We start from the raw sequence: 17,153 nt of genomic DNA on the forward strand, positions 1-17,153 counted from the left end.
TGATTAACGGTTGGACCAACACACCAAAAACATGTGGAGAAAACTTTCCAATTATAACAAAATAGTTGAGTATGTACAGACAATCATCAAGGTGCGCTATAACCTATAACCACGTAAAAGATATAAAAATGTAAGAAATTAAACAAGACGCTGAAAGAAATACATAAAACATAACGTAGAAAACGTTAATTTCATACGAACTGCTAAAATATTAAGAGTGTTGTAAAACAATCCCACATCGATGGTGAGACAGAATGCAGTGATTCTCTTAAGAGATTAAACACCCTTTCCTAATGAGGCCTTTTGTTTCTTCTTCTTATTGTGGCGACTTTAACTAAAAGAATAGATATTTTTTGTTTCTTCTTTCTCTATTTCTTCAGTTATATTCTCCCTATCACTACTCTCTCCGACGAAGGGGGGAGCCCCTTCACCGTGCAAGAATAGAGAAGAAAATAGAAAGAAGGATGAATACACCGACTTTTTGGGGAGAGGTAAATTATTCTTAGAAGCCCTAAATCACATTTCAAACTCACCCAAAGCTAAAATCTAAAGAAAATCACTAACCAATTGAATAAGATAAATTAATAGTGGGATGAGAGATGAGTTTTTTTTTTTTGTTGAAATAAGGATGAGAGATGAGTTGTAAAGCCCACTTAGCTGCATTTCAATTTATGGTCCAAGATTCTTTAATTGAACAATCATTTTCAACCAACTCATTCCTACTACTTTCATCAAAAAAAAAAACTCATTCCTACTACTTTTTTAAATCTTATCATTTTGAATTTTTTATTAAAGTTTCAATGTTTGAAGATTTTATACTATTCATGATACTTTCACCATATAGTCATCATCTTGTGAAATCATATCACTCCTGTTTTGGCATCAAATAAGTATAACTTTAGACATAGGTAAATAGGCTAGATTCGCGACCGAAAACGTAAGAAAACATGACGAAATAACCACAGGGAATAAAATAGTCCTCAGAATATCAGATAAAAGAAAATGCGCATCCTATCAATATTTGCTCGGATAAAGAAAATATAGTGCAACAAATTTAGAAACTAAAATACATCTAATATGAAAGAAATGGCTTATGTTAGGAGGCATTTGAGAAACTTGGTATGTTTTTTTTTTTTTTTTTTAGTAAAGAAACTTGGTATGTTTAGGGGCCATTTTGGTTATGGTTCATTTAACCCAAAAAGTAATGTTGGGGGCAAATTCTCGAAAAGACTCAATTCAGTCCTTCAAATAATATAAATTCCCCCGCTCCATTAATGACGTGGATGATTTCCATTGGAGAAGGAAACCTTTTCCAGTTGGTCATGCATGATGACCATCATCATCATCATGATATTCGAAAGGAAGCCACCTAGCTCTACCTATAAAGAAGAAGGATGCCTACAATTTCATTCCTACACACTTTCTCGTCCGAAAGTCTCTCCCTCTCTCTATATAATTGTTGCCCTAGATTTTCTCATATTTCTCCCTAGATCACCTCGCCTCGATCATCAAAGAAAAAATGGTCAGCTTTTATCCCGATTCACCTTATATTTCGCGCTTATATTTGTTTCCTAGGGTTTCGACCTTATAATCTAATTCTACTGTTATGCTATATTTTGCCCTTTTTTTGAAGAGTTTGAGATGAAATCAGTTTTATTTTACTTTAGTGAAGTAGATTTTGTTTGGATTAAATTTGGTTCTCTTTGTTAGAATTTGGTATTAGATCTGATTTAGTTCCACTCACGATTGATCTATGATCCTTTTTCTTCTTCTTCTTCAAGGTATATTACATATAATCTTATTTTTTTTTTGGTGGATTTGATTAAATGAGTTTCATTTTGGTTTCCTCACTTGAAATTAGGGGAAGTTATTTGTATAGATAATATGGTAGAAGCCATGAATTCAGTTAGATGTATATGGACGATGATTGCGATTGATAACTTGATTATCTGTATGAGATTGTACATATACACTGCCCTTGGATCCAATACATTGGGCTCGACTGATTATTCTTAATATGGGTTTTAATTCATAGGCTAATGCGGCATCTGGATTTTCCGTTCATGACGATTGCAAACTAAGGTTTCTGGAGCTGAAGTCTAAGAGAACTCACCGCTTCATAGTTTTCAAGATCGAGGAGAAACTAAAGCAGGTTATAGTGGAGAAGCTTGGTGAGCCAGCTGAAACCTACGAGGATTTCACTGCATCTCTTCCTGCAGACGAGTGTCGTTATGCTGTTTATGACTTCGACTTTGTAACTAAAGAGAATTGCCAGAAAAGCAGGATCTTTTTCATAGCATGGTATTCTTTCACGATTATCTTATTATTAGTATATCGATATTAATTGACTAGCCTAGCCCTTTAATGTGTAATGTTGTCTTAATATTGTTTCTTCTTCTATGAAGGTCTCCTGATACATCAAGAGTAAGAAGCAAGATGATTTACGCAAGCTCCAAGGACAGGTTTAAGAGAGAACTAGACGGCATTCAGGTAGAGTTGCAAGCGACTGATCCGACTGAGATGGATCTCGATGTCATTAAAAGCCGTGCCAATTAAGTCTATATCATTTCAACCTTGGATTTGGTATTTCCTACATACATTCTACTTTACGTAAGTGAAATGTTAATAGTTTATGAGATGATAAACCTAGCTATATATAATATTGGCTTGTTATACGAGTTTTACTGCATACTCGTAATTTCTATTACTAGAACAACAAGTTATTTCAAATATATTGTGTGATTTTGTTACTTGGTGAACTCCGTGGTCGGAGGTACAGCCTTAACAAGACACTTTGTCCGGGGTTAGACATTACCTATAGATTGTATCTGTCTTCTGAAATTTGAAATGAATGTTTAACCCCTTTAATCTTTACTCGCTTCGAGCTGGTTCCTGTCTTTACTGATTTAATATGTAATTGATTTATGTCTGATTCAAAATTTTGAATTGACTCAAGTCGGACCCAACCCACTTGTCTGACTGATTAATTTGAGCTGATATTAGTTCAATTGATTAAAAAGATTCAAACTTAGACGAGTCAGATGAAAAACCTAGTAAACCCAGAAATTAACAACATCATCTCCAATCTTCCATGTCAAATAGAAAGACTTCTCATTTATGTAATTGTGAGATTTTGCTTAGTTTTTTAGTGGTAGAAGTGATTCGACTGAGTTAAGCTGAGTTGACTAACTTGCTACTGAAATCCCAAAGTTTCTTTGCCATTGCTTCGTCTCTAGCAAATGCACTAGGTTTCATCTCATTACAATCTAGGAAATACTTCCCCGTTACGCCTTTCAAGCTCGGATGGAGTGCTACGTAGCAAGTTGTTGCTGCTCCCTGCAAAGGAAAAGAGAAAAGCAAACAAACAAACATTAGTGTCGAACGAGAATCGTCGAATTGGATTATAAAGGAAAAATTGATTCAACAGTTTAATGGTTTTCCAACACGTCCGCCTCGTAAGTAGTAGTTCCACTAAGTGCAACTAAAACAAATCCTATACACTTGCATATTTGAGATGTTTCCATGGTGTGTGACATAGGCAGTTTATGTCCATTTCAGGTAGTCCCACATTGCTTAGGATAACGGAATCTTGTATATCGGTTTGTAAGGTAGCTCTAATCGTGCATATTCACTAGGTTTTTTTCAGTGGGTATAGACCCTAGGATGGCCGGTACGCGTATACTGGGCTAATCTAGGGCAAGTCCGTAGCAGGAAAAAACCTCGCACGAAGAAAAACTCTGTACTGTATAGGACAAGGATGAATCAGGATGGCTTTCACACCATTTCAGGATTTAGACAAACTCATTTATGAAAACAGATGAAATCAAATCCTCAAAGATTATGACCTAAAAAATTCTTCAAATACCTGAGGTACATTCTTCCAAAGCAAAGTTGTTAATACTTTCAGAACTTCTGCAAAAGAGAAAATTCAAAATTATTATCTTTGCTTGTTGTCTTCGTATCAGTTTTAGCTTAGGTACAGGAGTAAAAGTTGCGATTCTAATATCAGGAAAACATACTGATCACTAAGCCAGAATGTCTATATAGATTTGTTGTGATAAGCCCCGGATGAACAGAGTTCACTGTTATGTTCGCTCCTTCCTGCTTTTCCAACAACAGAATTTGAGCAACTCATGCAGAAAACACCACACACACGCACACACGCACGAACACATATGGAGGAAATCCTTGAATCAGAAACAAAAGTAATTACCCCCACACGACGAGAGAGTTCATTAGCATGTAATATGTTTGCCAGTTTTGATTGCCCGTACGCCTTTTTGTCAGAATATCTAATCGAAAGGCGAAAGTTTAAACGTTAAAGTAATTGAGAAATACATAATATAACAAATTACCAACAATAAGAAAAGAGGACTTGATTCTTAGTTAACATACTCTATCTTGTCATTGATCTTATCAAATCTTATTCCTTCTTCATAAGTATGAAGGTGAGCTACAGATGATAAATTCACTATTCTTCCTTCTACTCCGGTAGTACTCGAAGTTTTCTTCATCTTGTCGAGGAGAAGGTTTGTCAAGTGAAAATGGCCTACAATATAATACAACTCTGTAAATGATTTGTATAGGCTTTACTACCATAATCCCTATCTTAATAAGTGTTCATTTAATCAAATGAACATAAAGAATATGACGAATAAGAAGCTACTTACCGATATGGTTAGTGGCGAACTGCATCTCTATTCCGTCCTCCGAGAGTTGGTAAGGACAGAACATAACACCAGCGTTGTTTCTGAATGAAACGGACAATCTCTAGTTAAACATATAAAGTCGAAAAGAAAAGAGAATAAAGGGTTAAAGAGGTTATGGTATTACATTAAGAGGTTGAGGGGAAGATCAAGATTATTAAAGTTGTCTGCAAATTCTTTTATAGACTTAATAGATGAAAGATCGAGTTTCATGATATCGATACGAGCATCTTTGATATCTTTTAGAATAATCTGTTTTGCCTCCTTGGCAGCATCTAAATTCCTCGCAGCGATAATGACATGCGCTCCGCGTAATGCCAAGACCCTACATGTTTCCAATCCGATCCCACTCGCTCCTCCTTTGTAACAACATGAAGAGAAGATTTTATATACACAAGTTAACGTAGAATGACCAAAAGTAGTTCTAACAAAACAGATCTCATTTGATTTTGGAATGGAAAAAAAGATGTGCATAAACCATGAGACCGAAAATATGAACAATTACAAGACACCCAAATGCTAGGATGAGTAAAAGGAAAACAATTTATGTATTTACAAACCAGTGATAATAGCAGTAAGATTGGTTGCATCAATCCCATCTGTAACTTGCTCAGCTGTTGAAGCCGACCCAAACCCACTTGCTCCTGCCTTCCCTGTCATTAGCGAAATGATACTCATCTCTCCTCTTCTCTCTTTTCTTTTCTCTTCTCTTCTCTTTCTTTTCTTTTTCTTTTGGAGAAAGAAATTGGTATTTAGAGAGAGAGAGAGAGAGAGAGAGAGGGGAGAAATGGTAAAGAGGATTTGACAGATTTATATCGTGGGTAGGAGAATTGTAGTTAGTGATCTGCTCGTAGGTAGAGAGAGCGAGAGAGAGATAATGAGGAGGAATTAAATACGGGTAACAGGCGAGACAGAGTCTCTCAACTATCACCCAACCATTCAATCCAACACTCAATTTTAAATGCTACCAATTGTTCCTTTAGTTGGTGTCTGTCACTCGGGGTGGAATTTCGACCCCCATTCCCTAACCCGCTCGTGTCCGAAGGGTCTGTGAGAGACTGGTGAGCCGAATCAGTCAAAACTCGCCTGCCCGCCCTATAGATTTTTGGCAGATGGACGCGGGTAAAAGAGCCTACTCGGCGTACTGCCCCAGTCCGTCCGTTTAGGGTGGTGAGGTGTTTGTTTCCTGTCCATAAATACCCACCCATAAATTTGAATAGATAGTGTTAGATTAGATCGGAGTATGATACATGACCGAGTGCAATATTTTGTCAATAGAGTAGATACATTAAAATGTGAACATGTTTTATCCATTGATGTCCCATAAAAAAAAAAAAAAAGTAAACCCCTTGACTCTCTTTGGAATTGACTTGCAACAGAGATATTGTTCAGAATTTATGATTTCACAGATTCTATACCCAGTCATGTGATTGGGATAGTGGATCTATTAATGAGCATATATATATATGTGGAGAAAAATGGTGGGGATTACTGGGTACTATAAACCCCCAAAAGAGCCCAATAGTTAATGGGGTTTTAGTACTTACGATAGTAACAACAAAAAGAACTGACCAACTACTAACAACATATTGTGCCCATAATTTTGACTCATCTTAAATTCCTGCACGTAGTAGGTTAAGCCCCCCATGTGGTCATTTATGCTCTTTAGTTAAAGTCACTCTTTATAATTTGGTACTAGGCCAATTTATTTTACCAAGTATTAACTATTTTTTCTTTTCTTTTTCTTGCAAGTACCAATTATAACTAGAAGTAGTAAATTATCAAAAATATATATAGTGGTTCAAGTTCATTCTAATGAAGAATATAACTAGCTCGAAGGTACTCAAATGAAACAACCTAACTAGGAAGAGTTGATGACACTAATAGACGTATGAACGAATATTATAGCTAAGGTCAAAACAAAACCCCATTAACCAAAATCAACTTGTGCTCAACTTGTGCTAGGTTGCCTCTTCCTCAAGATTATTATGTTAATAATTATGAAGCGGGGAAAATGTCCAAATCACCAAAAAAGTGGGTGTGAATTTTGAATACCTCTTGATGAAGCACGTAAGTTTTGTTATTAATATATTGATTGAATGAATGAAGATATCTTAAAAACAAAATTATAGAAGTTTAAAAACAACGCGTATCATTTCCTCACACTTTCTTTCCAAAATTGGAGGGGCCTTTAACACTCTCGAGGGCGCCTTTAAAAACAAGACATTAAAAGAAAAAATGGCTTCGCCCGGGTTCGAACCGGAGACCTTCAGTGTGTTAGACTGACGTGATAACCAACTACACCACGAAACCTTTTGCTTTCAACTTCTCAATATTTCTGTATTGTAACCGTTCACTTAAACCCTACTAAATCGTAAGCATTTACCACGAACCCTAGTTTCTTTCCCCTTTCCTTGAGTACTCAGAAGTCTGTCATTAATCTCAAGAATTACAGATTATCTCCTTCTCTCTCTCTCTCTCTCTCTCTCTCTCTCTCTCTCTCTCTGGATTTAGGGTTTATCGAAGATGTCTACTTCTCTAGACATGTCACTAGACGATCTGATCAAGAACAGCAAGACACCTGGAGGAGGAGGAGGAGGAGGTAGAGGTAGAGGTAGAGGACGAGGTTCAGGTCCTGGTCCTGCTCGTCGATTCCAAAATCGCAGTACGAACAGGAATACGCCTTATTCATTTGGAAAGGTCTGAAAAACAAAATTAGGGTTTCATTTCATTGATTGAAAGATCGTTTAGATCGTAACTATGTAGAATTTCTCCTTTCTTGATGCGAAAAATTTCTTCCAATCTCTCATGGAGTGTCTTTTGGTTCACGAAACAGTCGGTTCAGGCGCCAGTTTCAGCTTGGCAGCAAAATATGTTCTTAGATCAAGCGGCTGTTTTTTCAGCTTCCGGTGGTGGCGGTCGACCTTCTGCTATTGAAACAGGCACCAAACTCTACATTTCCAATTTGGATTATGGCGTTTCAAACGAGGATATCAAGGTAAAGCTTGCTTTTCCCCACATTATAGTCTTTGACTTCAACTGTGACCGAATATAGTTTAGGGTTTGTGTTAGTGAAGCATTATCAATTTGCTGGTATTTAATACAAAGTTTGTAATTTGCAGGAACTATTTGCAGAAGTTGGTGAGTTGAAAAGATATTCTATCCATTATGATAGGAGTGGAAGATCAAAGGTATCAACCAGATTTAATTTTTAGTTTTCTTCGAAAAGCTTTTTTTCCGTAACTGTGGTTGAAAAAGAATTCATCTTGTAGGGAACGGCAGAAGTAGTATTTGCGCGGAAGTCCGACGCTGTTTCAGCCGTCAAGAGATACAACAATGTTCAACTTGATGGGAAGCCAATGAAAATAGAGATTGTAGGAATTAATATTGTGACTCCCAGTGCTATACCTCCTCCAACAAGTAGCATTCTTGGAATTCCAAATGTCGCACCTAGAAGGTAGTCTCTCAATCGCTTTTTGGTCTTTAAATTGCTGGCCAGCTACGCCCTTGTCTTTTTAATTCGACTATTCGGGGAGAATATAGAACATTGCAAGATAGAAAGTATTGAGAACTACTCTAGTCAATGTTGGCTTGGTATAATGTAGAAGAAAATGTAGGGAACTTGGAACTTAAGATGCACTACCCGCTTGTCATTCAATAACCTATAAAAAATAGAAGTAAATATGTGGTATTCGGGATATGCTTGTAAAATTTAGAAAAAGAACATCACATTGATATAGTTATAGGAAGTATCTCTGATATGCAAAATCTCTCAAGCTTTGTTTGTACAACACCTCTTCTTACATAATATTATCATGCATATGTATGCGATCATGCAAACTCTTGTTCCCTTCAAAATCAATATAACCTGTGAATTAGTGTTTCTACGTGTACTTTTGAGTTCTAACTTATGAGTTACGTGCTTTATGATTGGGTACCACTTGCTTTATCTGTAAACGAACCGTTCTCAATTCGTCCTCTCTCTCTCTCTCATCCTTCAAAATTGCATTACTAATAAGATACTGCAACAGCGTACCAGGAAGGTTCGGAGTTCAACACGCACGGGGTGGAAGTGGTGCAAGAGGTCGTGGTTCCGGCAGGGGCCGTGGGAGGGGCAGAGGTCGTAGTGAACCAGTATCTGCAGATGCACTTGATGCTGATTTGGAGAAGTATCACACCGAAGCAATGCAAATCAACTAAGATGTAATTAGTTGTCCTCTGGGTAGTTGGTTTTAGGTCTTCTACATATTACTTTTGATGCTACTCACCTAACTATATGTATTTCTAAATTCTCCGAGCTGTTGACCCCCTTGAGTATGTTGGAGAGAGTGTCAAGTTGGTTTTCGTTTTTGCTAGTCCTATTTGACGTTTACTTGGGTATATTAGATTGTCTCTTACCAAACACTATCAAATGGTAGGTGCTCCACCTGTGAAGATGAAACACGGGAAATTAGGAGATGAGGCCTGCCGATGAAGGTAGTAGAGTTTCCTATCAGATTTTCAATCATCAATTTGGTATTCATGAGTTCTTTTTAGTTGAAAGTTGATATTCATGAGTTAGTTATCAGTATACTATAAATTGTAATTGTGTTGTCTGTTATTGGTTACAATTTTTTTTCTTAGTTAAGGTCAGAGTAGAAATATTGGTATTCCATCCTGTTTCTGTATGTTTTCTCTCTTGTATATTTTTTTTCTTTCTAGTAGCTCTTCTTATTGTTAGGTTGGCTTTTGGCTTAAGTTATAATTTTTCAAAAAATTGATCTATCATGTCTTGCCTAGTCTGTTTTATAATGTTTTCCAATGAATTTGTGAGTGCAGTGGAAAAAGTGGAGGCCAGATTCGCCTCTCCCATCTCCCGCTTTTTCTGTGCCTTATGCTGGTGGAGCACTTTGTTACTCGACTTCATTAGCCCTATAGTTTTCTCGCTGCTTAGCTCTGCCAATAGATCACTGCCTTACTGCAACCACTGGGTTCTTCCCAGCCAAGGTGAGCGTCTGAGGGGAGAAGACCCCTCTATGATGTAGAAGGGATATTTTGATAGTCTTATAGCTAGTAACATAGGCACGACACCTGGACCCTTAAAGGGCATATAAAAACACTTAAAAGCCCATATATTCATGTTAGGGGTGGGAATAACGCCCTATTACCCCTCTACTCGATCTACCGGACTAGTGAACTCGCTGACTGCTATATTTTTATGGGCGGGTTTGAGCCCCTTCAAATTTTTCTTGGCGGAACACCATGTCCAAGGATAAACCGGAAAACAGAAAATGGCTTTATTTCATTCTTTTTTCTTTCTTTTTGAAAATGGACTATGATCCACGATAGTCATTACAATTGGCATTGATACATCAAAAATGTGATAAACTCGATAACCTCCCACTCAAGCTCTTCCAAAACCGGGCCTATAGTCCAACTAAACAATGACTTTCTTTCATTCAAATTCCTATTTTTTGGTAATCACATTCATCCCCAATGGCCATACAACCCCAATTCTTATCACACCAATCTTCAACACAGTTAAAAATCCCAAGTTGTTATCTATATTACCTATTAATCTTATTCATCTTCTTCTCAATCATAAAACCCAAGCTACTATTATTTTCAAGTACCCATGGAATTCTCCAATGGTCTATGAATCTTCAGCAAACACTGCCTTAGATTCCTTCTCATTTAACTTTTTAAACATAACAATACATATTCATGCAACAATGTTGCAAACACTATTGGCTTTTAACCTACCAAATGTAAATATTTAAATTGTCAGCCGAAAAAATGCTATTTCTTTTTTCTGAAAAAAAGTTTAAAATTGTGTTTGTGACTTCTTGAACTTACAGATATGCTTACCATAGCACCAAAAACCCGTTTGCCAAACACATTAAGACATGGTTTTGCAAAACTTCCAAAAAGGATTACCCTTACCCAATGTGAAACAAGGAACTTCGCCCTAATTCATATCGCCATTTTGGACTTGTTTGTCATAATCCTAGTTTTAATAAACCACATTACTGATACAAAACTTTTAAACAAAACAGAAAATTTCAGAACCAGTAGAAGCAAAACAAGTTTCGTATCCCCAAAATACAAACTCTACATATTTGACAAACCCAAAAAAAAGTGGATAAAAAGGGAGATTTGCTGTTTGGACTCCCTTTCTTATAATCGACTTGCTGTTTGGACTCCCTTTTTCCAGAGTTGCATTTTGGACTCCCTTTTTTAAAATAAAAGGTTAAATATAACAGCTTCAAAATAATAATAGGTGAAAATACTGTTTTACCCTCTTCTTCAATTCCTCTTTCTTTCTCTCACTAGAATTCTCAAATATGAATTAGATTGAAGATGTAGAATCGGGAAAGACCCATTTTCCAAACAATCTAATTTCTATAACAATCCATTGGTATTGCAAAGATGAGAATGGAGATGGGATGAAAGACCTATCATGTGGACCGAAAATTTTTGTTAACTAAATATTAGCCACAAAGTAGGGTGATGACTGTTAATGGAAGAAGAGGCATGTTGAATTTAATGAAAAACAATCTTTGAAGTTCTTCTAGTTTCAGTTTTGGATGTATGATGGATTTAATGAAAATAATGGAGTATCCCATCTACATTATTGAACACTGAAGTGTTAATGTTGAACAATTCAATTTTGATTAAGTTTAGTGGCATGCCTGGTAAGTGTTTTAGTGGATTCATGGAAGAACCACAAGTTATCAAATTATTGTTTTTAATTAACCAAAATTAATATTATCCATGATAATTAGCCGTCGTGATTGGGTGGTTTTGGGTATTAGGGTTTCTATGGTGTGTGTTCTTAAATGGAGGAAGAAGATGAATGAATAAATAAGGGAGTCCAAACTGCAATATTAATAATGTAAGGATAAAGTTGGAATTTTTGTAATTATAACTTTAGAGACGGAATATTCCTGAATGATTCCGTCAAAAGGGAGTCCAAAATGCAACTCTGGAAAAAGGGAGTCCAAACAACAAGTCGATTATAAGAAAGGGAGTCCAAACAACAAATCTCCCGGATAAAAACATAGAATTACACCAAAATGTTGGAGTCCGCATTTACCATAATAAATCAGCAAATGGACTGTATTTGAAAATGGGATTAGGGGCTTTTGGGTCTCCTCAGTTTCTCCCACCCAGAAAAGAGGTACCCTAGTAGTGTGTACAATATAGCCTTTGCACATGATAATACAAAATTCCAGCAAGAAGAAGGCCAGTACCACGGATACAGCAATCGGAAGAACATGCTTATCAGATGTCTAGGATACGTCCCCACCTGCATCACCACCACCACCACCACCAATAAAAACATAGATAAGAGAAGGAAAAATGGACAACCAAAATGACAAAGGAAACTAATGCGGCGTTTTCTTTTCCCAGATTCAGATCTGAATTCTCACTAGAAATCTAATTAGACCCTAATCCAGAGTTTGGAATATTTGTGTATTATCTGACTTGTTTGTACCACTGAGTCGAGCTAATTTTACGTTACGTCCATTTGAGTCGAGATATACAATAAGCCTGGGATAAGATCCCATTGTTAGCTTGAACATGAGTATTAGGCAGCTGGCAGAATATCTCGGACTAAGACGACTCGGATGAGTCAAAAGCAGACATTAAGCGACCCAGATGCAGACAGACAAAATAATAAACACTACCTAAGAAAGAACCTCCTCCAGCTGAATTTACTTACAGGGAAAAGAAAATCCAGTGCATCCCAGGCCGCGTGCCTCACAGCTCGTGTTGGATACATTGGACCCCCAGGGGATGTATAGCTATACAAGCACGCTTTCAGCCTTGTACTTGTTGTCATTCTCAGCTCCAAACCTGCAACAAATCAAGCTTTTGCTCAGATTAACTTCATGACCCAGAAACAAAGGCATGAAGAACTAAATTACTCTAAAATAAGATAAATAAATAAATAAAGGGGAAGCGAAAGGATTACCCTGAAGTGCTTTCAGCTGAGAAAAGTAGTGCAGTAATACTGGCTCTACTTTCAACTTCTGAATCTGATGATGCAACATTTAGGTTCGGTCGGTTAACTTTGAGCCGGAAAAAAGATAGAACACAGTGAAGTTTGTTTCATGGCATAAAAATAAATGAAATTTACCTGATCAGTGAGCTCGATTACAAATATATCTGGTGGACCACCAACCAGAAAAGCATTCGGAAAAGCGGGAAAATAGTTTAAGAATGCGTCAAGCTTGTCAACTGAATACTACAACAAGATACAATCAAAAAAGCATACTTTTGGTTTATGCCGACCAAGTAAACATGTTTAAAGAACTGACAAGTCATACCTAAGTTGTAAAAGAATATAAATCTTGAAAGTAGAAGATATAGATCTCTTTGAGCCTGAAATTAATTAAAAAGAGGCGGTGATAAATGATTGCCACACATAGTGAATTTCATCAGATATAATTAATACTTCAATCTAAAATAATCGACGGTAAGACAATAGAAATCTATAATTGGGGAGAAATAAGCAAACTAGTAAAACATGCTTAACCTGAGAAGGAATTTTGTTCAGACGCACGGGAACCAGAGCAACTTCTTCAAGAAGATACTGAGCAAACATGATTGAAAAAAAATTAGGGCACAAGGTAATTTGATTCATAGACAAAAAACAAAGAGAAACATCAGTCAACATGGATCTTCTCAGTCAAAAAGGGATCTTACACGGAACAAAGAGAAGAAGCGTCTCTTGTTTGTTTGGATATCAATCCTGTCAATAAGCATTTCATTGAGCGATTTAGATAAATATGTAAATGGAACATAGTCAAATTCAAGGCAAATAATATGTCAAAAAAGACATAATGCTGAGGTTTTGTGGCAAATACTTCTAAAAATTCGACCAGATCACCAGAATAAATCAAGTAGATTACGATGAAATTATAAACAGAAACACACTTTAGTAACCTCTGGCACAAAAGAAATGCATCACTACTCGAACCAAGACGTGCCGATTTAATGTGTGTGCTCTAGAAACTCATATTGGCTTGTGTCGACAAGCGAATTATTTCTCTAACAATTATTTGGCTAGCCAATGTAAGTAAAAGTTCTTTCCATTTGGAAACCTCAATAGAGTATTCCTACGCTTAGGCAAATAAAGTATTTTACTTAATGTAGAGAGATCCTTCAAACCCTAAAGCTATATCTGGGCCCTCTTTTGTAAGATAAAACTTATTCCCATAGAAAAATATCGCAAGTTAGTTCCCATGAAATCTATATGGCATATTCAAATTTTCATGTGGTAACATAGCAACGTAATTTTCTACTTTATATTTCCAAAAGATATAAGTTTGCAGTGCATGTGCCTTGAGCGAGTTATTTTCGCTAGTTACTAGGCAATGCATGCATATAAACTATAATTGTCAGGAGTCATACCAGAAAACATTTGAAGCACCCTGAACCAGTGCAGACGAGTAACGGAGAAGGACTTCTGCATGATCCAGTTCAACCTCAAATAGCTGTAAAATATTCGAACTGTCATTAAAACATGATACATGTGTAATATGGAAAGACACAAACGACAAGAAACGAACACAGACTAATAGAACATTTGCAGGTGACTTTCCTTTTTGGCACCAAACCCAATAGGAATCTTAACCTGGCAAGTTACATTTTATTTTCTGGAGTTGAAATTACAATTCAGTTAGAATGTCAGGTAGGAATCGATCAGTGATCAACATTAACAAACCCACATGAGTTTAACATTTTTCTAGGGCTAGAGGAACATTCATCTCTCATGTCTGTAACTCTCAGTAAAACCAGAATACCAAAGAGACTATCGTAATGGACGTGAACACCATTTGATTCAAGGGAAAATCATTGACACTATCAACACATTGTTATTATCTAGAGTGAAAAGTGAAGGGTAATAACAAGAACTCTCTATCTTCCGGCAAATATATAGCATACACAAAAAAGCGTTGGTGGTCTGTAAATTCAGATAAGAATCATCCAAGCTTAAAACATGCCAGTAAATGTGCAGATTGTCCAGAGCAATGAGATTAAGAACACTTCAATGAAATTTTAAATTGGGCACTCCAGAACAAAGTTGATTACGTGCCTAAATCAAATACTGCTTAAACCTTCCTGTATTCGGATGCCTAATCTACTCACCCTCAACATTAAGCCATAAGCCCATAACCCATATGTAATGTCCATAATATCACGATTCAACCTTAAGTTTAAAATGGAGGTTGGAGAATAGTGGCATTCACTCTTGATAGAAACCTAAAAATTTATATTTCTGACGCTTCCACTACAAACATCTTTTCATTTTCAGCTATCAGAATCTAAGAAATCTGGACGGACAAAATTCTATAACTTAGTCGCCAAAAACAGACAAATGAAACTTTAGAGGAAAGTACAACCTTTTTAACCACAAAATAGTAATGAACCATTCTGCTGAGGGCAAGATCACATACCCATTTGTGAAAAAGTAGCGAGAATATGTGAGAAGCAAAAGACTGGCTCCAGAGCAGGACAATCAAATCAAGGATACGTTTTCCATTTTCAGGGGCCTTAACATAATGATCCGCAAGCACGTCATAAAAGCATAAATGACTCTCACTGTCAATTCCACCCTCTGCTGGAAGATCCCCACCTTCTTTGCTCAAGATTATATCTGTTGGCGATTGAAGTGCACAGATGTAAGACTATATCCGTGATTATTAATTTTTAATCTTTACTCTATGCAAGACTGATTCATGTATACATACATATACAAACATATAGACATAAAACAAGGTGATTATCTAATACAACAAAATATCCTCACATAGCCCATCAAAATCGGTCTTTGGGTGTAACTCTTACGTAAACGAGTGCTAGTTTCAAGGTTTACAATTACAGTATTACTAGATATTTTACGTGTAGTTACCTGGTGATGCGGCAATTATGTACAGTCGTGATTCGAGAGGTAATTTTTCTGCGTCAAAAAATTTGATTCGCCCACGTTGATACCCTAATTAGATGCTAACGAGTTATAAGTGATCATTGGTTGTTAAATTAAACCTGACATTTATTATATTACGGACTGTGCTTGCATAATCAAAACACGGATCTTAATTACACATGCAAATATCTAATCCTGCTTTCGGTTATCTTCAGAATTATAGTAATAGACCTTTTTATGGCAGTTAAGAAGTCACAACTAGCAATTGAATCTTGTACCCCTGACATATTTATCAGTCCAAATAAGATTTTTGTCCCCCAATAACAACGCCGAACTTTCAGGTGCTATACATACCCTTTTAGAGCATGAAGTCACAAACACGAAAACGCAGATCCAATTACTACTGTCTCTAATCTCTATGTCCAAGAAAGATAACATATCTACTATTCCCGTTATCGCCATTAGCTATGCTACCAAGAATCAGTGCATTGATAACTCAAATCGAAACTATGGAAAACTAAGAGAGATAACTACCACATAACAATAATTCGTTTTGGGCATAAGGGATGTTATAAGTTATAACCTAATCAGTATATTGAGGAGAAGTAATTTGCATGTTTAACTTTCTTATACACACTTGCATAAGATTGAAATTTTGAAAAAATGGTGTTATCTTCTCTAAAACATGATTCATACTCATTAATATTGCAAATCAAATATTCAAATTAACAACACACTTTCTTAATGTTAATTTCTGTAAGAAATAATGTTCACCTCTTGCTCGGAAGTCAATTTCTAGGGCTATGTCAGCAAACAGCTCTTGCAACAAGTCAACTCTTTGAGGTTGAGAAACTAATGCCTGAAAAAGAATGTCGTTCAACTAATCTAAGTAGGAGGAATATGTGGAATCTTAATCCTTCGCCACAAAAACTCGATTTCACAGATAAAATTGATCATGATTAGTAATTCGACTTCACAGGAACTAAAATCACCAGAACATACACTAATGCAATAAACAAAACCCTAACCTTTTGAAGTTTCTTCTCAATTTCTGAAGTAAGAGCAGATAAATAAGCATAACTTGTAGTTGTTGAAGCTTGTGCCATACTGATAAAGAGTCCAATTGCATTTGACAAAAAGAAAACTAAAAACCCTAACCCTAATTACTACTCACAAGACATAATCTAGATCGCCATGTCCGTACAGGAAAGGTAATATAAACATTTGATAACACACAAAAAAACGGAATCTATTATAGAGAAGAGATTTGTTTAAAACTCAAAACCTTAAAGGCGAAGGAAATAACGATGGCAGAATCATTCATACTAGAGAGAGAGAGAGAGAGAGAGAGAGAGAGTAGAGAGAGAAAGAGGTCGATGACGAAGGAGTGATGGAGAAGACAGGTGGATCTTGATCGACACCTGCTAGTCTTTACACGATGGGCTCGCTCGCTCGCTCGGATAAGAAAACAAATCATTTTCCTGGGAAAATGAAACTCCCCATTTTGTGAAGGGTAAGTTTGATCGGGTGGG

General features: G+C 36.4%; 4 protein-coding genes and 1 non-coding gene across 6 annotated transcripts; 2 read left to right on the top strand and 3 right to left on the bottom strand.

Moving 5' to 3' along the window:
* The first annotated feature begins 1,285 nt into the window (after positions 1-1,285).
* Positions 1,286-2,750, top strand: LOC147541342 (actin-depolymerizing factor 4). Its single transcript, XM_086673768.1, has 3 exons — positions 1,286-1,522; positions 2,036-2,301; positions 2,406-2,750. The coding sequence occupies exons 1-3, from the start codon at positions 1,520-1,522 to the stop codon at positions 2,554-2,556; spliced, it is 420 nt and encodes a 139-aa protein (XP_086529894.1). The 5' UTR covers positions 1,286-1,519; the 3' UTR covers positions 2,557-2,750.
* A 237-nt stretch (positions 2,751-2,987) lies between these two features.
* Positions 2,988-5,659, bottom strand: LOC147541343 (short-chain dehydrogenase TIC 32 B, chloroplastic-like). The gene is made up of 8 exons (XM_086673767.1): positions 5,267-5,659; positions 4,834-5,065; positions 4,671-4,750; positions 4,396-4,549; positions 4,214-4,292; positions 4,020-4,101; positions 3,866-3,912; positions 2,988-3,336 (listed from the first exon to the last, which is right to left on the bottom strand). Exons 1-8 carry the CDS (start codon positions 5,382-5,384, stop codon positions 3,172-3,174), a joined length of 957 nt encoding a protein of 318 aa, XP_086529893.1. The 5' UTR covers positions 5,385-5,659; the 3' UTR covers positions 2,988-3,171.
* Positions 5,660-6,945: 1,286 nt separating this feature from the next.
* Positions 6,946-7,019, bottom strand: TRNAV-AAC (transfer RNA valine (anticodon AAC)). Its single transcript has one exon. It is a non-coding gene; the product is annotated as a tRNA-Val (tRNA).
* LOC147541345 (THO complex subunit 4A-like) lies at positions 6,963-9,358 on the top strand. Its single transcript, XM_086673769.1, has 5 exons — positions 6,963-7,406; positions 7,543-7,704; positions 7,829-7,897; positions 7,979-8,163; positions 8,738-9,358. The coding sequence occupies exons 1-5, from the start codon at positions 7,233-7,235 to the stop codon at positions 8,904-8,906; spliced, it is 759 nt and encodes a 252-aa protein (XP_086529895.1). The 5' UTR covers positions 6,963-7,232; the 3' UTR covers positions 8,907-9,358.
* A 2,223-nt stretch (positions 9,359-11,581) lies between these two features.
* LOC147541346 (K-stimulated pyrophosphate-energized sodium pump protein) lies at positions 11,582-17,113 on the bottom strand. Of its 2 annotated transcripts, XM_086673770.1 has the most exons (12): positions 16,650-17,054; positions 16,396-16,480; positions 15,607-15,690; positions 15,152-15,351; positions 14,106-14,188; positions 13,398-13,443; positions 13,228-13,284; positions 13,019-13,073; positions 12,829-12,929; positions 12,664-12,727; positions 12,412-12,545; positions 11,582-11,994 (listed from the first exon to the last, which is right to left on the bottom strand). In XM_086673770.1, exons 1-12 carry the CDS (start codon positions 16,725-16,727, stop codon positions 11,821-11,823), a joined length of 1,161 nt encoding a protein of 386 aa, XP_086529896.1. In that variant the 5' UTR covers positions 16,728-17,054; the 3' UTR covers positions 11,582-11,820. The 2 variants fall into 2 exon arrangements, with proteins under 2 accessions (XP_086529896.1, XP_086529897.1); XM_086673771.1 differs by lacking the exon at positions 15,607-15,690 and having other exon boundaries at positions 16,650-17,113.
* Between the last annotated feature and the right edge of the window lie 40 nt (positions 17,114-17,153).

The sequence above is a fragment of the Eschscholzia californica genome, unplaced genomic scaffold, assembly GCF_041429995.1.
Source record: "Eschscholzia californica isolate CP2 unplaced genomic scaffold, dmEscCali1.0.p SCAF_4, whole genome shotgun sequence".
In the NCBI taxonomy this organism is placed as follows: domain Eukaryota; kingdom Viridiplantae; phylum Streptophyta; class Magnoliopsida; order Ranunculales; family Papaveraceae; genus Eschscholzia; species Eschscholzia californica.

Coding starts and splice junctions, on each gene's coding strand:
- LOC147541342 (XM_086673768.1), top strand. Junction 2,302..2,405: donor AGGATCTTTTTCATAGCATG/GTATTCTTTCAC, acceptor TCTTCTATGAAG/GTCTCCTGATACATCAAGAG.
- LOC147541343 (XM_086673767.1), bottom strand. CDS start 5,384: ATGAGTATCATTTCGCTAATGACAGGGAAGGCAGGAGCAAGTGGGTTT. Junction 5,066..5,266: donor TCTTACTGCTATTATCACTG/GTTTGTAAATAC, acceptor GTTGTTACAAAG/GAGGAGCGAGTGGGATCGGA. Junction 3,337..3,865: donor TTTGGAAGAATGTACCTCAG/GTATTTGAAGAA, acceptor TTTCCTTTGCAG/GGAGCAGCAACAACTTGCTA.
- LOC147541345 (XM_086673769.1), top strand. CDS start 7,233: ATGTCTACTTCTCTAGACATGTCACTAGACGATCTGATCAAGAACAGC. Junction 7,407..7,542: donor CGCCTTATTCATTTGGAAAG/GTCTGAAAAACA, acceptor TTCACGAAACAG/TCGGTTCAGGCGCCAGTTTC. Junction 7,705..7,828: donor TTTCAAACGAGGATATCAAG/GTAAAGCTTGCT, acceptor TGTAATTTGCAG/GAACTATTTGCAGAAGTTGG.
- LOC147541346 (XM_086673770.1), bottom strand. CDS start 16,727: ATGGCACAAGCTTCAACAACTACAAGTTATGCTTATTTATCTGCTCTT. Junction 15,352..15,606: donor CATAATTGCCGCATCACCAG/GTAACTACACGT, acceptor AATCGCCAACAG/ATATAATCTTGAGCAAAGAA. Junction 13,444..14,105: donor GGTGCTTCAAATGTTTTCTG/GTATGACTCCTG, acceptor GCTTATTGACAG/GATTGATATCCAAACAAACA.